This window comes from Lagopus muta, chromosome 13 (assembly GCF_023343835.1).
Source record: "Lagopus muta isolate bLagMut1 chromosome 13, bLagMut1 primary, whole genome shotgun sequence".
Taxonomy (NCBI): Eukaryota; Metazoa; Chordata; class Aves; order Galliformes; family Phasianidae; genus Lagopus; species Lagopus muta.
The window spans coordinates 16903268-16928739 of record NC_064445.1 but is presented as its reverse complement, the minus strand read 5'-3'; the positions used below and the strand labels follow the sequence as shown (position 1 = coordinate 16928739).

At 41.1% G+C, this 25472-nt stretch overlaps 1 protein-coding gene across 9 annotated transcripts in view; it reads right to left on the bottom strand.

The window, feature by feature from the left end:
* IL1RAPL2 (interleukin 1 receptor accessory protein like 2) overlaps positions 1-25472 on the bottom strand; it is a 335478-nt gene continuing 310006 nt past the window's right edge. For 8 of the 9 annotated variants that reach the window (XM_048959238.1, XM_048959240.1, XM_048959237.1 and 5 more), the window contains 5 exons: positions 23362-23491; positions 22255-22400; positions 16467-16610; positions 12303-12473; positions 1-3036 (listed from right to left, as the gene is read on the bottom strand). In XM_048959238.1, coding sequence (XP_048815195.1) covers positions 2339-3036; positions 12303-12473; positions 16467-16610; positions 22255-22400; positions 23362-23491 — 1289 coding nt within the window. In that variant the 3' untranslated portion in view covers positions 1-2338. Of the gene's footprint in view, positions 3037-7198; positions 8048-8143; positions 8192-12302; positions 12474-16466; positions 16611-22254; positions 22401-23361; positions 23492-25472 lie in introns of those variants that run through there. The other variant, XM_048959246.1, reaches the window with a different exon arrangement.

Here is a 25472-nt window from a genome sequence, read left to right as displayed (position 1 = left end):
ATCTGTATGTGGATTTTTCTTTTTTTCTTTTTTTTTTGCAGTTTGCATGCTTAATACAGAACTAGTAGGTTTGAAATCTCACTGAACATTCTATGTGAATTAACCGGATTCTAAAGTAAAGTGGAAAGGAAAATAATGAAAAGTACAGCTTTTCATTTAAACATACGCAGCTCTCTTCATGCAGGGTTTTCTTTACTTTTTTTTGTTCTTTTTCAAAATTACATTTTGCATTAAAGGACACAGCCAGTGTAAACACAGTCCGTAACACTTATAAAACAGTGCAAATTTCATAGATTTCTGGGAGGAGGTTGAGATACATATATTTATAATGGAGGTAAAATCACTCTCTTTCTCAGTAGAAAAATATGTATATTAAACACCTATCGATATGTTCCGAACTTAACTTCACAAAAGAGCAAGTTATAGTCCTACACTGTGTAATAAATTAGTATCTTTCCTAGAGAACCGTTGTGGTGTTAGTGTCAAATGCATAATGACAATACTGGAAAAAGCAACAGGAGAAATGTATTTTTTTAGAACCTAAGGAGAAGTTTACAGATAAAACTGATGTAAGAGGGCACAGAATAAAGTACTGGGGAAAGAAGCAATGGAAAAGTATCGACCTCTATGAATTATTGCATGTTTGAGATCGTTCTCATGGCCTTTGGGCCAATTCTGGATACTTCTAAGTCTTACGTCAGTGTTTGTTTTCACTTTGACTGTAGGGTACAATTTAGGAACCACTACTAAACATTAAAGATTTACTGAGCTTGTCTGCTGATGGAACCACAGGCAGCTGAGTGCAGAATGCTAACTTTTATCCATGCAATCAAAGAGGACAATGCAAAAAACATACTGAAATACAGGCGAGATTGCCTGCCTTACAAACATTTCTGGGGACTTGCTCCAGCAGATCTTACTGAGACAAAACTCTCATGCCTACTGTGTTTTCAGTGAAGCTGTGCCAAAGGCTTCTGCCTTTGTTATTACAGCTTTTTCCATGAGTACGGCTGTCTTCATGGTCTGACTGGAACCTGTGATCAGCTGGGTCTGGAAATCCTTATAAAACATACTTGTCTGAACAAAACTCAGATTCAGTGCTTTCCACAGAAGATAAATGAGAGTGTCCTCGTTTGACTGATGGGAGTGGGTACAGAAGAAATGGAAGAAATGCAAGACTTTACCAGCTTCTTAAAAATATCACTTTTCACCAGTTGCACAGAGTGGCAATATTCCTGCTTCAGCCATATTTTAAGAGGACGTAAATTGTCAGGTAGATAGAGAGAGAACTGCCTCAGGTGATTATCACTGCATTTGAAGTCAGTTTACTAGTAAACCTGGATAATTCAGCGCTTCATCTCTGAATATTGCTGCAGTAATGATTTTCTATTGCTGATGTTTTCAGAAAAAAAAGGTTAATTTGAAATTTTAACTGTTCATTTTGGAAAAAAAAATACCGTGTAAAGTTACACCGCCTTTTTACAAACCTTAACACAGCTCGGGAGATCTTAGGAAATTTCAAATCAAGGCATTCACCGACAGACAAATTTATACTTCAGTCAGTTTTAAAAATGTCATTAAAAACCTGCAAAAATAAGTCTGAAATAATCTATTAATCACAGAAAAGTTGTTTTAAATCCCGCCAAACACCTTCCAGTACCCTAATAAGCTGTTTAACAAAACCATATTGCTAACCAGCCACTGGGAATGCAACATGTCTCAACAAACAAATGAAGAGGTGCTGATGCAAGCAGGTGATTTATTCTTTAGGAAGTGTTACTGTGCACTTTATTGATAAAGCTTCATCTGCATTGTTTCAGCTCGTCATCTTCTAAAATGCATCTGAGAGACAACGATACTGGGAGGAGTTCCTCCTCCTTCCTATTGAACGATTAACCCCTTGTGGTCTGTGCAGGAGATAATTTCTGTAGCATGATATGATACTGGAATTTCAAACTGTACTGAAGTTCACACGAAAAAGCCAACAACTTCAGTGTATTTGAAATACTGTTACTTAGATACAAATGCTGGAGATCATATACAGCAAACTGCTACCCATCCCTAAGTGCAGAATGACGGGATGTGCTTTTTCTCTCCCCCTTTTTTAAAGAAGCAATCAAGCTGTACATTAAAAGACAGGAAGGACATTGCTGACTTACAAAAGAATGCCCTCTTTGTCAGTAATTTGTAAATGTAAACAAAAAAGTTCAAGTAGAAAAGCAAATAAGTGTGCCGCTGCTTCAAATATGATTTGATGCCCCGTGGGGTTTGGGCAAAGTTCTTTAAAAATGTGTCTTCATGGCAGTCATGAAGCATCTCAAAAGTCTCCTGATCTTCACTACCAAATATCACTGGTGAAGCTAAGCTCCCTTGCTGATAAAGGTAGCAATGGGTTGTTCCTGTGAAACTCCTGGGAGTCCTTCATGGTATTGTTAAGAGGTAGCTGTCCGTTTAGGAGTGTCAAAGGTATGTTACAGTATGTATGATGGTTGCTTATGGAAGCTATTGGCAATGTTGCTGCTGACACATCATATTCGTATCCTCTGCAATAATGTCTCATTTGCACAGAATCTGCTCGATGGCAATCAGTTACATCAGCCCGCGACTCTACCAGCGTGGCAGAAGTGCCTGTGACGGCAAGAGAGGGTACAGTCTGGAGGTCTCCAAAAAGGCCCTGCTCCGCAGAATCCAGGACCTGACGCCGAGACACCACCTCCTTTTTCTTCCCTGGCATTTCAAAGACTAGGCGCTTCCAAAACTTAGAATTCAGTTTGCTGCTTTTTGGTCCTTTCCACTTGACCACTGAGAGAAGTTTGATGGTGTGCTTTAAAGATTCCACTTCATGATAATTCACTTTCCCTTTTAATTCAGTACACTCAATCAAAATAACTTTGATTTCTCCACTGACTAGCATGTTATGGAGTCTGTTTTCCATCTCAAAAATACTCCATCCTCTCCTGAGAATATAGTCTGGAGTTAACACGATAATGAGTCTTCTGCTTTGCTCAACACATCTTGTGAGATCTTCAATGTAGGCTACAAATTATAGAAAGAGAGAAAGAGTAAAGAATAAAGAAGACTATCGTATCAAAACATCAGGCTTGCAATTAAGTTTAACAAAATCCTACGGCTCACCGATCCACCCCACTTAAGACAAGGGGCACTTCATTACATACTCCAACAGAAATAGGATTGTGTATCACAACACATTGCTATTAATAGGATATATAGAGAAAATGCCTTCATAACATCCTCAATCCTTAACTGTTTTTGTCTGCTCATCTCAACAGGATGACATTTCCGTCATCTCCTCGCTGTGCAGATGCATCAGTGCCTAAAAATACACAGTTGACTTACTGAGAAATTCTAGGTCAAGATCAATGTAATACTTGTGTAAATTTTAACATTAACACTGCTTATGATTAAAGTCACGCTGAGGGAAGCACACTCTGGGAAGCAGTTCTTGTGTTTCGGATGGAAGGACATGAGGATGCTGTGGGGTGTGGAAACTGTAACTAGCAAGAGCTTAAAAAGAAATCAACCCTGAACACATGCAGAAATTGTGCTATTGCATAGAAGCAGCAAGGCAGCTCTTTCTTCTTCCGGTACTGGCCACAAAATCACAAGAGTGTTCTTTGTAGCCCAACAGTCTGTTTTAATATTGCAACCTGTGCTTCTATGTACCCTAAGGTATTAACAGAAACTTCACAAGTGATGGGAACAAATGGAAAATTTAAGCATATTGGATGTGTTTATTTGCTCAAACATCAGTGACAAGGAAAATAATAGTAGTCTTCTTTTATTCATGCACACCAAGTAGTTGTGAATGATCAGTGTAAACAGAAATACCAGCCCCATCATCAGCTCCATGGTGTCAGCTTACTGATCTAGAAAATAATCTTGAAGTTGGACTCAGGGTTTTGATCCAGAGTTTTATTTGTCCAAGGAGGGTAGGAAGAGATGCCAATTGTATTCTTGACATGGAACAGGATGGGAAAGAGATCTACTTACAGACCTGATCCAAAACCCATATAAATGACCAAACTTCACCAAATTTTGAAGGGTTTTGGGTCAAGACCAGAGAAATGAAAATAATTAAAAAAAAAAAAAACAAAACAAAACAAACAGCTAGGATCAGAAAAGTGTTCACTGGTTGCACAGCGTTGTGACTGCAAGCTTAGAGACATGATATAACCACTGTTTTTTCTTTATAACTATGTGACCCTCTTGATCATGCTACTCAGAATGTGCTGCTGACAACAGAGGAGAAGCATGTGTTATAAATGAAGACTTGGACACAAGAGCTGCACAGAACAGATCTTTACTCAGCACAGGGCAGGGCCTCTCTTACACACACTGCCCTCTAGCAGGAACAATGATTACAAATAACATCATTAATCAACATCTGTTACTGCAAGACTCATTTTTATAGAGACTCATTTTTATAGCCTCAGGCACCATACCACAGCATGCTTATTCACACCACTTCCAGTAAAGCAAATAGCTACAAAATAGGCCAACAGGAACACATTCTAAAATAGCTTAGAGATTGAAGGCGTAGTTAGCATCAAATCTGCCTTTACTAATGTTTTATTTCACCACCTAGCAGCAAGAGGAATTTCTTTCACAAACGGGAAAAAAAGAGGCAATTGCAAACATCCCACAGACAAACAAAAATTCAAGACATACACATACATTACAAATCTCTGCGCAACAATCCTGACTTGTAGTTAACGCTTTAAGACTCTTAAATCATGCAGCAATTACAGTTATTTGACTTTTTTGTCTTAAAATATTTTATGAAGAAAAACCCCACATTGCTCTGTGTAAGATGGCTACTCATTAATGAAAAAACACCAACATTAGGATCCACGGGAGAGGCAGCGGAGAGGGGAGAGAATCAGCAACAATAAGAAAATGATAAGCAGAACTGGTGAAACAAAACTTAAGGAAAGGTAGAAATGTTCAATACAATGGAAAGAGATTATCCCAATGTATCAACAGCTCAGACTCTTCATTTTCTTCCTTTCTTTCTGCTCCCAAAAAGAAAGAATTTAGGTGGGAAGCTTCATCATTAGAGGTTGAATCTGCAAGATACAGTAAAACAACATGCTATCATGCATCTTTCCTGAGACATATTTACCCCTCCTCCAAACAACTCAGAACACTGCAATGTACAAGACATTCTCAGCAGGACACAATACCATTCAGTACCACGTATCCAGGTTAGAGCTAAGCACAGCCATGCATATCCTATATGCAACAAATTAAAAAGAAAAGTCACTTCCCTTTCACATCTCCAAATATCCAGCAGTAATAATTTCAATAGAAACAATCCCTCTGTTACTCATTACATCATTTCAGTCAAAAACTCACCAAACTTTGCTTTAGTTGAAATTAGGTGGGAAGATGACAGGAAAAATTCCCTATTTACAGGTGGACACTTCTCCCCTCTGTGCCTCTCCCCTGCTATGCCCAGCTTATTTGATGGACATTGCAACAATTTAGAGCTCTTCCTACAGACAACTGAATAGAAACCTTCACAGATGAGCACGAGGCGCTCCTGCAAAGTGCAGCAGCTGGTTCAATGACAGACACAGCAAATGTACAGGAGCCTACTGGTGCACTGAAGATGAAATACGCTGTATTACAGAAAAATGGAGACCCAGATGAAAAGTAAATACATTTTCCAGCCATCTGCCCCAGAAGCATTGTATGCTCTCAATAACTTCAGCCTGAGACTACTACTAAGGTCAAGTGACAGCTTCTCTGGAACGTGTGGTTCCATTGGGCAAGCTCTACAGCACGTCCAACACGTACATCCAACATTTCTGCATGGAAGAGCAAAGACAGACTGATTCTTGTCTTAGTAAGGCCTGTGGTAATCCACACCTTATTTTCTTCAGTGGAACAAAACTGATCGTATAAATTGTGGAGTTGCTAAATCATCCTTCACTTCCAAATTAGACACTGCTCCAAAAACTGTAGGTTGATGCTGCAGTGTGGGACGGAGAAAGAGAGTTGATTCTTCCTTCCAGAGAGCTAAAAAGTAATTGTTAGGCAATGGCTGTTTCACTTTCATGAAGAAGTTAAAAAAAGACTTCAGGATTCACATCACCAACCATCATCAACTGCAAGACTCCACACAAACATATTTCCACCAGGTAAATCTCATCTCATTAAGACTTCATTTCTTTTCAAAAGAAGAGTCAACTTCAATGACATTTCATTGTGAGGGGAGAAAAAAAATCTTCAAAAACATTGGTATGGAATAGTCAGCTTTTCTTCCCCAAAAGTATATTTTATCATAAACTTTAATACAAAAATAAAACGCCAGAATCAGAATTAACCCACTTGATTTTAATGAAGAACACCTAAACCATTTTAACCTTTTTTAAACCTTTTTTTTTTTTCTTTTTCTCCTTTCCTTAAAATACCATTTTGCAATATGTTGTCAAACCAGTTTCACGTTAGCATTTCTCACAGGTCAAAAAATCTTGCACTTTGGGTAGCTGTATCAGTAACTTACTTACATCACGTACAGTGTGATGTCCAAGGAAGTATGAACAAGAAATTTACACCCATGAACAATCATGGTTTTTTGCATGATTACCCTCATTAATGAAGATAAACGACCTGACAGCAAATACACACACACTCGACACTCAGTGCGAAGTGATGCTGAACTGCAGTTTGGAGCACTGAAGTCCAAGATACGCATCCTATTTGGAAGAATGTAATTATGCATAATTGCCTACTGAATCTTGAATGAGCTACATTAACCACAGGCTAAAAGTAAACCCAGACAACCAAATATGCAAACAATCCAAGATCAAGAAAACTAATAAGCACCATGGACACAGAGTTGCTTACACAAAGTCTGACTAACTAGACTCAGATGATCTTCAGAAGCAGATAAAGAAAAGCAATTATGTCATGTTTTATGTATGTTTTTAACCAGGGTAGTCTGCAGCACCACAAAGACCAAAGAGTATGCACCATCAACCATGCTGGTTCCTAGTGCCCTGAGAACAGCCATGCATTCGGCAACATGACTATTACTTGAGGGTGAATTATGTATAGAACTATAATTCAGTCCTACCTTCTTAACTGAATATTCACCAGACCCTAACTTAGGTTACTTCAATACAACAAAAATAATTACATCTTGCTATTCCTATTTCAAACAAATTTTATATTTGTTTGTTGTTTATGTTAGCCTCAGTCAGAACAGCAACACAGTTGGTACTGCTGGAACACAGATAAGAGTGACAGCCCTGCCCCAAAGACAGCATAATCTCATATAAGCTAAGGGTCAGCTCATGAATACAATGGAAAGAAGCAAATAACACAGATCAGCTTGACACGCAACCCTCTCAGTGCTAAGGATGAGGAACAGAAGAACAGCTCTGGCAATGTCTCCTTGCAGACTGAGGTGAAGTTGATGATTTTGATGACACTGATACGGTGGTGGATGTTGGAATCATAATTCTGGATATTTGGAATCAAAAGTTTGTAGAATCACACAAGACAGAAGTGGGATCTGGGGGTCTCTGGGTCAATCCTCTGCCCAAACCAGGAACAGATAAGATTGGTCACGGCCTCGTTCAGTAAAACTTTGAAGATCTCCAAGGATGGAAGTTTCTCCTCCAGTGATTTTGGGTATTGTTCTGGTGTCTGAACACCCTCATGGCAAGGAAATATTTACAAATGATTAATTGGAATTTTCATTGTTTTCTCTTATTTAACAACTGTGCATCTCTGAGAAGAGCCTGGCTCCATCTTCTCTGTGTGTTCCATCAGAAAGAGAACAGTAAGATTCCCCCTTGGTTTTATCTTTGTTGGTCTTTTCTTCAAGAAACACAGCTCTCTTGGCCTCTCCTCTTATGCTGTGTGCTCCAGCTTCCTGATCATCTTGATGGCCTTCAGAAAACCAGGGTGGCCAGTCTGTCTTGGCTGACTCTAAAGGCGGGTGGGAGCTTGTTCATATTTGTTTTGTTTTTAACTGCCGTTCCTCTGTATTTCATTTTTACATGCTTGTCATTAACTGTAAGATTCATATTGAGCAGACAATGAGGGACTTGTGAAAGGACTTTGTGAGCTGAGCACTCTATTTCCATTCCACATAAATGGTGTCACGTACCTGATGAGCGCTCCTTGGGAACCCCAGGCACACTGTCCATGTGTCCATCTTCATCCAGGAATCCAAAAAGTTGGAATCACCAGATAAAAAACAAATCAAAACCCACAAGAACAACAACCCCCCCACACACACAAAAAAAGAAAAACAAACCCAACAACCAATAAAAGAAAACCAAACCAAACAAAAAAGAAACCCACCACACATAGGCAGACAAAACTACAAAAAACTAGAACTGTAACATTGACTGATGGGTGCTTTTTATCACATGCCTGAGGTGCTCTCTTGTTGTGCTGCCAACATCTCATTTTCCAGTAAAAGTGGATTTTCATTTTCAGTGCCTGATCTCTATACCCTGGGCTGAGCTGGAGCAAATTGCTGGTGTGTTTCCAATCCTGCCAACATCAGATATAAGTATGCTTGGAAAGCAACTAGATGATGTTCTAAGAGATTTGTGTTGCTGGAATTAAAAACACAGATTGACAGTCTTGACCTCTTTACTTTCTGAGTTTAAAATAATTTGTAGAAATGACGGGAGAAAAGTATCTTTCTCTGGTGTGGACCCAGTTTTAGAAGAGCCAAGTGCAAATATATTATTCTCTTTGTAGAAATATCATCCTTAGTGAGACAGAAAATGGCTCAGGTAAAAATTTAAGTATTTCCATTTTTTTCTTTCAACAATTCAGGCTCCTCAGGTCTTCTAACATTGAATTAAAAAGCTCAAGGGGTTCAAGAGTCTGCTTGGTTGTGGGAAAGGGTTTGTTGAAACAAAGCCCTGAAAATGAATAGTGTGGAAAAAATGATAACAGCTAAGGAATTCATAGCTACTGCAACTGTTTGTTATTGATTATAGTGTCCTTATGGAGGTCCAACACATTCAGTTATGCCTCAGGTGCCTAAGCAGAAAGCTCCATGTGCTGTCAGCTTCAAGGGAATGAAGAGTGCTCTCTACTAACAGCAAACTCTTTAAGAAAAGCTGCAGTGAATGTCGAACTTGGTCTTGCTGCTTACAAAACACACTGCATCTATGTCTCGTTGCCCTCTTGCCTCTTCTCCAGCCTCCATGGTCACATGGGCTTCTGCATGAACCGGAGCAGAGGAGTAGTGGCTGTCTGAGCCCTGCTTACACCTCGCCAGCTCAGGAGCTGGATCCTTTCTCTCAGACAACACCAAAAGTGACTTCAAAGGTCCTGGCTGGCCATTGCAAGGTGGGCAACACTGAGACCCTCAGTGCCCTTCCCAGCAGTTCTGAACTGCTGAACAAAACTGCTCTGCAGGAATAGTAATTGTATTCCAGCTTTGAAGGACTCAGAAACGAATGCCTACTGCAAATGTGATGCATTTCCAAGAGTGAAGAGGTGGCCTTGGCCTCCACAGCCATCATCTTTGTCCTTGAGTTGGCAACAGCTGCTCCATATGCACCTTGAAACAGTCTCAGCACTGAGCCAGAGTGCCAAGCTAGGCTATGCAGTGGGGACACTGCCAGGGTCTCCCTTTGGCAGAGGAGCAGTCTGATGGGTGAGGGAGTCCCTGCTCAGGCACATCTGGATCTGATCTGTCCTTCATCTGCAGAGGGACATGCATAGCCTATCATGGCTTTTCCCCAGAGGTTAGAGATGAACCAGCTGGCAAAAGCATAATCAAGCTTGTCCCTGAATTTTCTGAAGTCAGCTTTTCAGTTTGTTCAGGGAAGAGTCCAAGAAAGATAAATGAAATACTATTTAACAAATCTATTTTTTGCTAGCTCTCAAATCCGAATAGCAGCTGAATGTACTGCTTCATGCCTAGAAGCAAGCCCAATAATGCACACCCTCCTGTGGCAGCACCTTAGCATTGCAGAGACTGTACAAAACAACCCGTCTTATAAAACACATCTGATTTGCTGGAATCACACATTTAAGTATTCAGAAAAGATACATAAGGAATCATCAGAGCGGAGAGTGGAAAAATATAACATCACAAAGTCATTTACACGAAAAGACAGCAAAATGCAATGCATGTGAGAAATATTTCCTAAAATCAAAAAAGGTCACTAGGATCAAAACCTCATTCTGTACAAACCTGTCCTGAAGCGCCACATATTTTGTCGCATCTGAATACGTTCTGTTCAGCTCTAAAATTTCTGGGAGGTCAGTGCCATCCCATGATGCCTGGTCTCTTTGCTATGCACTCCAAGCCCTTGTAAGACTGGTGAGTATTGCATAGAGCACAAGAAACAGCCACGTTCCACCTCTCACAGGCACACAGAGAGTTTACAAACAACTGAGTCCGACTCCTCCATCCTTCTCCATCACCTCTCAAAATAAAATGTCATCCCCACATCTTTTTCAAAGCCAAGGCATGCAAATCACACTCATTTCAGATCCACATTTTATTCTGCATTGCCATTATGTCTGATTAAGCACACTTGAAGCTTCACATGCTGGTGTCAGGCCCCTTCATAACACTGGAGAAGTGAGTTTGAGAGGAAAAAAGAAGTATTAAGTCTGTGAATGCTCATAAATGAGAATTGACATTTTAAGGTATCCTACATTTTCAGGAGAGTTTTAATGAAGACCCAAAGTGATGACAAGTATTTGCTGAGTGTCTGACTGACAAAAATAGACAAGAATACAACATCATGCTGGATAGCATGGCAATTGGAAAGATGAAGCTCATTTCAGATGAATCTGTGCTTCAGTGCAGTTATCCCCGAAAGACCAGATTTAAACTGCTTAATAACTTGTATAATTGCAATATATAACTGCTTCGTTGCTGGATATAAAACAACCATTTACTATAGTTCTGTGATTTTTAACACAAAAAGACGTACTTTTCCCTAATTATCTAATAATTCAGTACCGCTTGCTTGGGCTGCCTTAAATAAAAAGGCTACTTTTTCTATAACCTGTCTTTTGTTTCTGGGGACTAATGGAGTAAAACTCATACTTTGCAGGGCATGACTTTCCTCACAGAGCAAAGGAACAGAGGAAGCAGCTCCAGCCTAGGAGCTGCAAAAGCACAAGGTCTGTTCAAGCCCCTACAGAGGACTGTGCCTGACCTCAGACTAGGCTCTGACTTCTCCCAGTGGGACTGGAGTCAGAAATCTGCTTCCAGCTCCCTCAAACAGAGAAGAAATAGGCTCCAACTTCTAGGGCAGGCACTGGGGTTTGGCAGCAGCTTCAAGTCTTTGGCAGGCAGGCTGCTAAAGCAGTCGTGTTGTAGCTGTTTCATGTTTGGGGACATCTGCTCCAGCACTGTCACTGCTTTGTTCTCTTGTGCATATTTCCTATCCAGTAGTACATGCAGAGAGAAGAACTCTCTTTTAGCATTTTTCATTGAAATGATTTTCAGACAGCATTAGTTAAAACAATAAAGTAAGGAAAGGGATGGGTAGAATTTCAGTATTTCAGAGAATAAATAGATATTAAAACAAACCTACTATGCATTCATCAACATAGTGCATTTGATTTATCCAAAAATGAATCAGGACGATGAGATGCTATAAACACAGCTAAGAAGGCATTCAGTGTTGATTAAGTGTTAAGGACGCCGCTGAATGTTCAGACATGCCAGTGAAACTGATTGAAATGGACATCTGTATCACACTGTCAGAGTGGAAGATGGCATCAGGTTGCAGGACTGTACAGAGCTGTCTGAAGAATCAGTACTACACAATAACAATCCTGCTCAGAAATGCAACATTTGGTCAAAACTCTAATGAAAAACTACATGTATGGCATTGATAGGGAAATTAATGTAGCTATTTACAAGACTTCAAAGTAAGGGAAAAAAGACAGACAAAAAAGAAATTACTTCCAAAAAAAAAAAATCCATTTTCAATGATTATACAGAGACTACAAAATCTTTCTGGGGAGTTGCATTTTTAGGTGACTGAGTCTGACAGAAATTTTAGATTACAGCATTGCTTGCAGCACTGCAAATTCCTCTGTAGAAAGGTCTGGCTTCTGCCTCCACTGAAATCAATAACAGCTCCCTCTGGTTTCAGTGGTGCAGGAACTGCCTCTAACCTAGAGTTCAAACCTGTAGCAGCAGGGAGACTTATCCACTTCCTAAAACTGCTTCACAGAAAGAAGTTTTTGTACCAAGCCCTTGTTGCACAGACCAGGCCTTCGTAAAGCATCAGAAATTAAATTGAAACTTGAAGGTCAGAAATACTTACTTCCACTAGGGATCAGGTCCCTATCTGGAATGAAGAGCTTATATCCATAGTGCTTTTCTAGAACATCCGGCAGAATTTCTAGTGCAAACTGCTCCTCTTCATTATTATCACAATCCAGTGCATCAGGATCCACTTTGGTGTATGAAAGATACGCATCATATTCCTTGTTATCTGTAAGGAAACAAACTCACACTCAGCCTGCTGTCTGCAAGAACGCTACAAAAAGCACACAGCAGTTCTAGAAAACTACATTATTCCTATTAATGATCATGGAATCACAGAGTATCCCGAGTTGGAAGAGACGCACAAGCCGAGCTCAGCCTCTGTCTCCCAGCCCACAGAGCACAGACTCAAACCCAACCCTGCTGCTGAGAGCAGTGTCCCACGGCTCTGGAGAGCTGCTCCATGTGCACAACCCTCTGGTGCAGAACCTGTCCCTTGCCCTCACCCAGCCCTCCCCTCACACAGCTCCATGCCGTCCCCTCAGCCCATCACTGCCGCACAGAGCAGAGCTCGGCGCTGCCCTCCGCTCCCTGTGAGGAGCTGCAGCCGCCATCAGGCCTCCCCTCAGCTCCTCTGCTCTGGGCCCAACAAACCCAGGGGCCTCAGCTGCTCCTCACCCCTCTTGCCTTTCCAATCTTCCAGTCCCTTCTCTGGATGCTCTGTAAGAGTTTTATGTCTTTCTTATGTTGTGGCACCCAAACCTACACGGAAATTTCTCTTTTAACTCCTAAGTGCTTTGATTATGGGAAAGTTCTGAGCTCTCAAGGGAGAACTTTTTTCTACAAGTAAATGTAAGAAATGCATGACTTAAGTGAATACTCACTGTGCAGAAAACAGTGTCAAGCACTAACAATCTAAAGCATTGTTTCAGATCTCTTTTCCCTGTTTTTAAAACTGATATAATTTTAGAGGTCACTTAACCCAGAATGTTATGGGTTCACAACATCAGAACTAGGAATAACTCCAGGAGCAGGAGGGATTGCTCCTGCACTGTGGTACCAGCAGCTTTGGGGTGCAGGGAAAGCTTTGCTGCTTCACCAAAAGGCAGAGGCAGGCAGTGGGTGACAGAAGGGACCCCGAGCAATGCCTTGCAAGCATAGCAAGGCTGCGAACAGAGGTTTGGCTAGAAGGGACAACATAATTACTTCCTCCTGCAAAGCACTGCGGTAATCTTCAGCTCTCTGCATCTGACACACAGAGCTGAGAGCTTGGCCAAGCGTACCGAGAACAGAAGTGGCACCGCTACTGAGCCTGGGATCAAACTGTCTTAGCAACGTTTGCCTTTGTTACTGCCCTGTGGTAATGGAAAATAGTGCACTGAAAGTCAACCTGGAGCAATTCAGTCTTGGGCAAAGAGCACAGCTGCCATTATTTACAGAAAATGAAAAATCAAATAGTTAATGTTGTGAGGACAAAACTGAATAAATGGAGGATTGCTGAGCACCAATTATGTGTAAAGAATTGTGCACATCAAATATAATGAAAGCAGTTAAAACTCACCAACATTTTCCAATAAGAAGAAAAAATAGCTAATCATAACGCAAAACATTTGATGACTTTAAAATTATGGTTCTTTCTTATGATTGTTGATGCAAAGCCAGACTCACAAGGGTCAGAGCTACAGACAAAGCATGTGAATAACTGTATGTCTGTAAAAGGCAATTTGCCTACTGCCACTGGAGCTGTATGGGAGGAGGTCCACCTGGCTTGCTCATATTTCTTTGAAGTCAACAGTTTACAAAAATAGTAATTGCTGAAGGAAAGATGACAGAAGAATAAACAGCAAACAAAAAAAGGCCAGTCAGCTTTGGAGGCCCATCCAAAACACGCTATCCTGTCCATAATGAAACTTGTTGAAAGCTTTCAAGAGAAACCAGCGACCACGAGATACAGGGGGCAGACATCCCTGAAAATACTTGAAAGCTCTGCAAGGCAGCAAAGCAAACCCTGGAGCACTGATGTGCTTGGTTACAAAGCAGCCTGGAAACTCTGCACACACAGACAGGAAGGTATGGGCTGGGAATGGTGTGCGTGCAGACTCTGAGCTGAGTCCTGCTCCTTCCAGCTGCGTGGGAGCGCTCCCTCGTCTCCTCTATTCACAATGCAAACAAGCAAGAGGAGTTCCCCTGGGCCTCCTGTGAGCCCATATGCTTGTGTTATATCTCCGCAGCCTTGGCTCCCTCCTCGCAAGCTTCACATACACTGGATTTTAGCAGAAGGACCTATGCTTGCCCACTGCTTCCTCTGTGTGCTTTGGAAGCAGTGTTGTTGAGGTTATTTTCTAAATGGCTTCCCTTAATCTTCACTATTGCCAGAATGTTTTGTCTAAAAACAAAGCTATGTACAACACAGGAAGTAAATGCATCCAGCATAGCCTACATGGCTATTTTTAGAAATAGGGTTAAAAAATCTGTTAGGTTTCATGTCTTTTGTTTTAAAGAAATGCACATACAAGTGGGATATATGCAATTGCACCTACACAGATGATGGCTCACAGAACCTCTGTAGGCTCACTCTGTAGCGAGAAGAAGTAGAATGAATCACCAAAACACCCTTACATACACTTTGACTTCAGCAGCATTCTGCCTTCATCTTTCATAGTGCAGGATCAGAATAAGACGCACGGCTGCAATAGTTCTAAAATGATGTACTCGAAAAGCAAGAGATCGATCCCAGAACTAACATGCACACAGAATCCTCTAAGTATCAAGGTGTTGGTCTACACAAGTGAAAAATAGCAATGTTTCATAAATTAAAAAGTAACAGAAGAAAAAAAGCTACATCAACAAAAATGTGGCAGCTTAACATTGGAAAAAAAGGGACCAGAATACTTTCATTCTGGAGGAAAGTTACTACTTTGGGTCATTTTTGGTTGGTGTCAAACAGGGAAATCACATTGGTATAATCCCGAAGTATTAGATACAAGTCACCTCTAAAACCATTCAGTCTTACTCTTTGCTTTCTCCTCTCTATCAATATAAATATTTCCCTGCATTGTACAAAAAAAAAGCGCAACAATTTCAGGTTTTCCCACTCACACAAAGCTTGAGAAAGGAAGTTTCCTGACCTCTGCTCCTGCTATTTATCATACCACATTCTATAATCCGTTGGATGTCATTCCACCCATCCTCCAACACTCCTATGGATTTCATTGTAGCCAACTTTTCACGGCTTATCTACCCAGTGCTTAACAGAACGCTTCATTATTTTGATAGTGGTGATGCTAGCTGCAGAAAGCAAAAGGCCTGTGCAAACGTACATTGTTTTTGCACAATGGGGGTAATGTGATTCCTGCTCCCTTTTCAAATATGTTATTGTTTCTGAAGATACCATTACAGACTGCCTACGTGACTTGTAAGTGCTGCAGTAGCTTTATTTGATCACTACACCTGGGATCTTCAGCAGGTACTATTTTTAATACATAATATACAATCAATGTGCACATTATAAACACTGAGAATATGATGATATGATTTAAAGCACTTGGACTGAGTTCACCAATGCTTATTCAAGCTTCATAGGAGCAGGGAATGTTCTATATTCAGAGGAATTAAAGCTTCAATTTGAAAAACAGCTTTAGCTTTAAGCATTAAAGAAACCACATGCCTACTGAAGCGGGGGATGGAGGGAGGAAGTGCAAAACACCCCTTGCTATTCTTAAACATACTCTACAGGCAAGCTATGCAGCTGTGTATTTCCATTACGTTTCATATTCTCAATTAACAGAGGTAACTAGTTAACCTCAATAACAATTGACTCACTAACTCCTAGAGGTAGTTGGCTGATAACAGTGTAACAGAGAAGTTTAGTGGAAGATACCTGGTGAATTTATGTCAACATACAGTGCGGATATCAAAAGAAGAGATGCTGGGCACTGGGACATGCAAACACAGAGTTTTCCTGGGCGATCAGTTCAAAAATGACATTCAAACCTCTATTATACGCTCCTGAAGAATTCTTCCTATTCCTCTTCATACGGAATAGACCTGTGACACTTCAGTGAACAGATTCATTGATTTAAGCAGGCTTAGCGAGAAAGTGTTAGAGATTTACACTGTTGAGTGCTTAGCAGTTTGAACTTAAACTAGAAATTTCATCACTTTGGACCTCTGGAGTATTTCCATTGTAAATATTCCATTGTATGTATAAGCAACTTCTTACCGTCTGCTGCTTCATCTCCTCCAAAGTTTTGTCTGTAGAACAGCATTAACTCTATGTTGTAGCACTTATAGATGGTCACAAGCAAAATAAGCAGAAGAAGGATGGCTCCCAATCCTCCAGCAAGCTCTATTTTGTAGATCAAATCTAAAATTAGCAAGGAAAGACAGAAAGGTTATGATCTTTCGAAGCTCTAATTGCTGTAATCCACTGTACAATTCCACATGGAACTGCACAACTTCCTGTTATAACCACTGTAACATTAAGGATGTCTTGTTTTTGTTCTTAGCCCATTATTTAACTTCAATCATTCTACTGTCTGTCCGAAATTTCAGACAGAATGCATTTGAGGCTATAATAATAATTCTAGAAGGGAATTAGGCAGCGATTTGATACTGAGGATTAATCAACCTTTAATGAACTTGTTTGAAACTTCCACTTTGTAGGAGAGCATCAAATGTTGTATGCTGCATGTGAGAATAGGCTTACTAGGCATGTTGTACCCCATTTGGGACCCCAGCTCTCCAAATAACATTAACTTCAGCTTTATAGCTGTGGTGCCAGTGGATGAGCTGATGTCTGTTGCTCAGCCAAAGCTTCAGCTGAGTCACTGGTAGTTGAATCAGCATCCAGAATGCCCAAAACATTGTGAGAAGCAGAAAGCACACATCAGGCTGCTAAGAGCCACTTTGACTGAGCTGTGACTAACAGAGGTCTTACATGATTGCTTAGTACACATTATACTGTAATGGAAACTAGCACTAGCTCAGATTTCTGACTGGGATACTTTTGTTAGGAAACATCACTAGCAGGCTATCTCAAAGTACTTCGCAAATTCATTGAAATGCAATTATCCATCTTTTACAGCTGAGGAAACAGGCATGGAAAAGCGAAGCAGCATGTCCAATGTCATTTAGCAAGGCAACGCCAGAGCAAGATAAAAAACCTTGGGTAGCACTCCAGTGCTTCACCTGATATAAGATGCTAGATTTAACAGTGTTGTACCTTAGCCTGAAATATCCTCAGAATGCAATATTGCTCATGCCACCTCTTGGTGTATTACATCACCATAAAGGACAAAGGACAGAAATTTGACAATAGCTACCCCCAACAATCTGTATCAGTTCAGATAAGATGACATGAAGATACACTGTGATAAATACAGTACAAAGATATGCTGCTATAAATACAATAGGAAGATCCTAAATGCAGGAGGTAAAAAGTTTTTGAGATCTTTAAGCTTCTAAAACATACGTCAGAAGAAATTACTGGCATGTCATTCGTGTCATTTTCAAGATAGAAAGCAAATTAGTTGGGTATCTTTTGGGGTTAGTCTCGCCTTTCCATGCCTTGTATTTCAATAATTAACATCAGATGACAAGTTATTCCCAGTCTGCAGTATCTCTGATGTCTGGTGAGAAGTCCTGAGCTAATAGATGGAAGAAGCCTATTACAATAGCTATTTAATCTCTCTGAGAACAGGGAATTTCTGGGACTTTTATTACACTGCAAAATAAAGTTGGCATGTGCTTGGGGATAAATCTGGTCAAATGGAGAAAAGAGTTGGTTAAAATTACTTTTCAGTGAAAAAAAAAATAACCTTTCTTATTGTACTGAAACTTTTCTACCAGGAAATTGGGATGATGGCAAAACTGCCAGGTTGGAAGGAGAGAAATTGCTGAAGGCCATTCAGTTCTGATAACTGAAGTTGATCTGCGCTACCTTGCAGAATAAAGTCCCTATACTAAGCCTGTTGTGTTCTCTGATCCATACTGCAGCTGTATCCCAATTGCTGGACAATGAAAGCCTGTAGGAAAGCACTTGACAAATCCCTCAGCACCTTATGCTGCACAGTGTCAGACTTTTTTTGGTTTTACTTGCTTGCTTCAACAGCATTTGAAGCCGCTGCATGGTAGAGAACTGAATAAACAGCCCATCCATGGCAGTGGCCTGCCTACACCACCAGAAGAGCTAGGCTTGTTGGCCACGCTGCGTCCTGCAGATCACGTGCAGCTCAGACTTGCACACACGTGCCAGGGCGAGGGCAGGATACTGAGCAAAAGCACAACCTGCAACTCAAAACGCAAATCAATCTGCTTTTGCATCTCCTTTACCTCCCCTAGGCTCCAAACTTACCTTTTGGTCTCCTTCTCTGCATTCCAAGGCAGAGGTAATGGAGGAAACCCCCAAAAGCTCAGTTTTCTTGCCTACTCCAGCTCTTACTGTTTGCCCCTGAGTTGTCCTCACTGAGATTGGTGGGAAAGGCAGTCGAGTAAACACAATACCAGGAAAGTCATAGAAGCTGAACTTTTGCTTTAACAGCAACTGAAACCTAGTGAATAATAATATTCAGGTGGGTTCTAATATAAAATAATACAGGAAGACCGAGGCACAGCCTATGACGCAGCGGATTATAATCTTTAAAATAATTTGAATCTTTACTACACCTCATGAGTGGCTTGAGACCAAGACACTTCAGAAGGTCCTTCAGCATTTAATACTACATCAATACAAAAAGAGCACTCACTTGTTCCTGTATGTCTTGAACAAACGCAGTCTCCTTGAAAGTAAAAGCTGAGCCAAAATAGCTGTAATATTTACTTTTACCTAAATTCACAGCTTCTTTCACTAGGAGTGCTGCTTGATTTTGCACTGCATTTCCTGATAACTTATTCTCTTTCCAAGACAGCTGTTCTATAGTGCATTGTGACTTCAATTAGGAAAACATGCTTTTCAAATTAATTTGAAGGGAATCCCAAGCTATTTCCACATCTAAGGATCAAGTGAGTGTATACTGTTACTGCAGGTAATTCAAACATGGGAAAAAAAAACAAAAACAAAGCCAGGACTGCCCAGAATTTATATTTGAATTTATATTTGAGCTACTTGAAAGTGAAGAACAATGTGTCTCAAATGAAGTCAGTGAAGAAGAATGTAACAGCAGAAAGTGGTATCCAGGTCTCAGCAGCATGCCTAATTCTGCCTTTTCACTGTTAGGTCTAGGGGTCTGAAGCTGGATTTGGTTCCTTTTTCAGTCAAAAATGAAAATCTCAAGTGGTGATACACGCTGCGAGGTTATCAAAACACAGTGTTGTACAGAAGGCACTCCTGCATTCTAAGAAAGCATTTGTGGGGTCTGTCCCACTAGTTAGCAAAAGACTTCAACATTTGTACCTTAAATATTTGTGCAATTCCTTTTTCTTCCTCAAAGAACTCCAGAGCTTTAACTTGGATTTGGCTTTCTGGCTTTTATCCCTGTTTTTAGTTAGTTTTTTTTTAATTCCAACCTTCCTAATTTAGCAGTACTCACGACGAATGCCATCTCGGGTACCCCTGATGTGCTGCAGTCACTCCTGAGAACTGATAAAACCTGTAGTACTGTGGCAAGCTGGAGACAAAACCGAGCTAAAGCACCTCCTGCTGAACAGGGATAAGGCAGCCCTTATATAATATATATATTATATATATAAAGCAGGTTGGACTTTGGGGGAGGTGTGTTTCTCTGAAAGAGATCTGTGCTTCTCTCGTTGTTCCCAAATGTTGGTTCCCAGCTTCTGAAAAGCTGAGGCACGTTATAGTAGGAATCCATGATCCTCTTACACACATACAGGGTACTGGTAAACAGCCTTCTACCAGTCCTGGCCTAACTCTTGCCACAGGTGAGTAATGATGTAGTGCTGCCTAGCCTATGAATGCTCTACAACCAAATCCAAGCAGGAGAAAGCTAGAATAAGAAGTATTATATCAAGGTGCAGAAGGGAAAAGTTTGGTCAAGTGCTAGTAAGAATTTAATAAAACCATGACAACAGGATATGTAGTCAAAGCACAAAGTGAAAATACTGGGGATATTTTAAATGACACTTTAATAGCTTCAAAACAAACCACTTAAAATGCCTGAGGGGAATGGAGAAATGAAATAGCAGCTGAGAAGTGATTCTGTCCACCTCCGAATTCAGTATTCAGCAGTGCTTCTTCCATAATTTCAGCAGAGGTCTGAAATGTCTGCATTTTCTTGTTATAAATAAACCCAGCTTGTTATTCTAATATATGCAACACAGCTGAACATTTAACAGTGTCAACAAAGATATCAGTTGTGTATTTATTAGGTTCAATGGATGTGAAGGTAGAATGCTTTCTGCACTAACGAGACTAATCCTTCATGGTGATGACCAGTTTCCTTAATTAAAGTTGTGACATTCCGTCAATTGAGATGTTGAATAAACATTTGTGCGCGTTCTGCATCACAGCAGCGGGCCCCTGTTTTTCAGAATGGTTTTGCAGCTCATGTATTTCTATCCTGAGCATAAAGCACAGCCAGTGAGAGGCAGGGAAGATATTAAAAACCTGCCTGCATGCTTTCTGGGCAACTGCTGGAAGGGACTGCTTTCATATAGGGTTGGGCTGGGGGGGATTCAGAGGTCTCTTCCAAGCCCTATGATTTGGTGACTCTATGTTACACTCTTCTTTCTGGGAGGGCATAAACTCCTGCATGAACAGGAAACGGTTTAAGCAGAATTAATCCAATTTTGTCAGGACTCAGTAATGTACTTTCATACGTACAACCTGTGGGTCACAGGAAAGAATAGTAAAAATAGGACAGTGACTCCAGAATTTCTTCTTCCCATTAGTCCTTTTTTGAAGCTATACCACTTCTCCCTCACTGTTGATTTTATACAAATTATCTGAAGGCATAAATGATGGCCATGAAGCACAGCAGTTAGCATTCAGCACGGCTCTAGGTGAACCTAGTGGCTAGGGTTGTCTTCTGGAACCAAGGTGCTGGTGGACCTGGTCACAACCCCACCTACAGATACTTTGGCTGGTCTTCCTATTCAGTCACCTGCTCTTAGTTCGTTAGTGCCATGGTGGCCTCTAACCCTAAGTTCAGCCTGCAGCATGCTCAGATAACAGTGGTCTATTCTAACCTTCTTGAAAAGGGGAGATCTGTGCAGATGATGGAGAGCACTGCTTTTTTAACTGCACTAACATGCAACATTTCCTTGCTCTCTCAACAGCTTTTGTACTCACTCTGCCTTAAAGAGACCACAAACAAGTTCAAATATCACTGTACTAACAGTTAGAGGAGGCAATTGAACTAAGCAGGTAAGAACTGTAATGAGATACTGTTGCATGCCTTATAATAATGACTACAAATGGAAGAGAATAGTAGCACCTTGTAGTTTGGAGCATTCAAACTCAAAGGGTTCCTATTCTACAGACAAATTGTCAGTAGTAGTCCCAATTCTAGGCAAATCTCAAGACAGGTAACATGAAAAGAAGTAATGATTCTCCATCCATCCATTTTGCTCCCACTGAAAAGTCTTCATTCCTCTTTGCATTTATAAATCAAAATGTGTGGCAATATTTAAAGATTTCAGTTTAAACACAGCTAGGAAGTGGAAAAGTATGACAGCATCTGGCCTTGTTTTGAGGTACCTAATCTAACAAATGCACATTTTAACTCTATTAACACACTTACCTCTAGTCTAATCTGTCTACTCTCGGTCAGTTTCATGAATTGTTTGCCCAAAACACATGCACTGAATTTTGTAGGGCTTTACAGGTAGCTGTGTCCCAGGCAAGTGCATCAACCGTGAGGCCGATTCGCTAGTGGTAGTTTGTGACTTTTTCCCCCACAAATAGTTAACTGAAGCCATAACACAACCATACTTCAGCTCCAGCAAGCACAGAGCTCAGCTTGGCTCAGCCAGATTAGCAGGACCTCCGCTGCTGGCTGACCCATGGCTGCAGAGGCAAGAGGGAGCGTGGCTAATAAAATTAAGGGCATTACCTTTCTTGCGCAGAAGGATGCTGGCATGTTTCCGTCCGTTTCTGTTTTCCACATGACACGTATAGTTAGCCAGATCTGCCTCCTCGACAGCATCAAAGATCAATGTCAGTTCAACTTCTTTTTCTCCAAGATGTTCTCTGAGGAGTCTGAAAGGAAAGATGCAACCTTCTGGAATTTTCCTCTTTGTTTTTTTGGTGTAGATCCTAACTTTTAAAGGTGACAGTATCAAGAACAAGAACTCAAAAGACAGAATGAACAAACAGAATCTCAACAAAGGAAAAAGAAAGTTGTAGTGAGGCCAGAGGTACAGCCTTTTCATGTCACTGTTCTAACACGAACATGACAAATAATGCAACATAAATGCAAGTTTTTCTCGGTGACGCCATAAGTCCAAAAATAAAATGCCCTTCTTTTTGTGAAAGGTTTCTTATCAGTTGCTCAAGAAAGTGACTGGCCCTTTGAACAAGGAAATGTAACGTCATGTGTAGTCTGCCAGGTTTATTTGATCCTGTTAGTATTCTGCTGCAAAATACAGCAGGCGATAAACATAGCATGCACGATGCCCTCACAGTCCGAAGCCTGTGAACTCAACCTTGCACACAGCTCTGCTGGCAGTCTGACGTGGCTTTACAGATACAACTATTTCGTTTTTATTTAATTTAATTTAGTTCTATTCTATTTACCAAAATGAAATCTCTTCTCCAGAGACAGGTGGGAGGCATAAGGGAAAACAGGTAATTAACCAGCATGCCGCTTGTGCTGGATGGAAATTGCCTCTTCTGGAGACCTTCACACTTTACATTAATAGCAACAGACACCAAAATTCTCTATGATAAGCCAAAGTTGTTTTGGGTTTTTAACAAGAGATGTTTCAGCTACTGCCAGGGGAACGTGGTGACAGATTTTCAGGCACCTAAGTAGCTCTTATGTCTTAAAAGTTTATTTGCTGGAGAGAGTGTATCTCACACTGCCCTGCCTCCAAGTCATTTATCAGTCTTTAGATGCAGAACTGTTTCCAATTCCAATTACAAATATGTTCTGAAAACAAACCACAAACAGGCTTTTGGGACGTACCACATTTCTAAAACTAAGCACTCCAAAAAGTACCTGATTTCACCTTCTCTAATGTGACCTTCTAATTCTTCTATGAATTTTTCCCCTTTCATCCAGTAGATCATGGGGCCAGATTCACCACTGAACCCAAAGAAAGCTTTGCAGGCCACAGTCAGTGGGTTGCCTGAGGACCACAAGAAGAGAGATGGTTAGAGGCATTGACACAGCTGCTGTGTGAGAAAACCCAGCACTTGATGAATCTCTCCACCTAAAACTGGGGGGGGGGGGAGAAAAGTGTGCAACTATAAAATGGAGGAAAAACACCAATGTGGATTTGCAGCTAGGAGGAAATTGCTGTGAAAGGAAACTTTGAGGTTATGCTTCATTTCATTTTTCCCAGAAAGATACTATGCGAGCAATGAGAAGGTATGGAAATTGTGACAATGTACAGACTTGTCAAATTGGTTATTAAGGAAAAAAAGAAAAGAAAAAAGATGACTTTGTCAGACTCCTGGAATTCCTACAAGGACTGGAGAGCGTGCCCTAAAAGGCAGGTAAATCACCAAAGCTGCTCACTGCTGCCTACCCACCTGCAAAGAAAGGACAGTGGTAATTTTTTCCTCACTTGGATAGAAATCAAATGTTAATGAAGGCTTGGAAAGCTGCTCAGAGGGCTTTTAAACATCCCCAGGTGATATGTGCCAGTAAGCACCAACAACACTTCAACAGGCTTTTGGCAAAGTAATACAGGAAAGAACTCTCCCTTTCAGCTCTTCAAGAACACTTTCAAAAGGAAGAAAATAACACTTGGAAATTAATCATTTTCCTTTTCTTTCCAAGAATTCAACATTTACATGGCTTTCTGTCTGGCTATGGCTTTAGCTGTACTAGCTAGTCAAAGACTGCAGTGTTTATGCCAGGACAGATGGTTGTCTGCCTGAGGAAGACAAAGGAAAAAAAATAAGCCAGGAAATTCAAGACAACCACCCCATTTCCTAGCGTGCAAATACAGCTGCTTCTGCATCCACTTTTTCTTTTTACCCAGCATAGGTAGTTTGGGTCACAAAAGCAGCTGTAGTGTCACCACCCTACATGGGAGCACAGGCTCCATCTCATGTCAATGGAGACTACTGTTGAACCTTCCAGGACTCGTATCAAATGGGGAAAATCCAAGTAATGCATTTTACTGTAGTTAGAAGGAATGTTTTATCATGCCAGTCATTCTTAGTGCCAGCAGGAGACTCTTCTCACACTCAAAGAAGAACAGACTTACACTTTCCAAAGAGGGCTGCCCATCTGGAGCGCATCACTTGGCTGAACATGGGCTAATGGTCTCACATGCCAGACTTTCTGTGCCTTAATCAGGGCCTCTTGTCTGCTCAGCAATGATAACTGGCTGTGTGCATATCAGAGCATATCAGAGCTGTGTGTTTAAGCATCTTTGCCTAAACCCCCATGGAGCTGTGCTAAGTCAACTTCTTGTATCTGCCTATCCATTACTCCAGTGCCCAATTTAAGATGTGTCAAAAGAGTCTGATTATTCAGGAAGAGCAGCATTCCCAGCCACTGAAAATCAGATGCCTTCACATTGTTTCCAAGAGCCAAAATTACAAGTCCTTTTGAAACATCAGGACACGGCAAGAAAAAGTTTAAGGGCTGTACTTGTGTCTGCGTTTCTCAACTACCAAAAGACAAAAATGGAAAGAAAATCAGAATGTTTATCCTGAAGTCGTTCCACAGAAGCTTTCATTATCCTGGCATTCTCTATGATCTCGGGTCCCACAGCTGGCCACTGAGCATGTGCTGACGCTTACAGATTACACACAGCCAGCTCAAACATCCAGCAGATGAGGAGCAGTGGAAATCCACAGCAATCTGTGCATCCCAGGGCACCGATCGTCATCTCTAGGAAGCTTCAGACTCCATCAGATGGGCTCCAGGCCCATCTCTCGTTGTACCACAAGCCAAGCTGGGAGCTGCCTGCCTTCTGCTCCCAGCCCACTGCCCAGCACTGCCTGCCCCAGCAGGCGTGGAGAGCTGGAGCCCCGCGTGCCTCCCAGCACGCTCAGTGCCAGGTGTGAGCCTGGTGCCTCCTGCCTCCCAGGTCTGATAAGTGTCTATTTAAACACCGCTTAACGATTCCCAGCATGGAGCTGCTCTGTCCA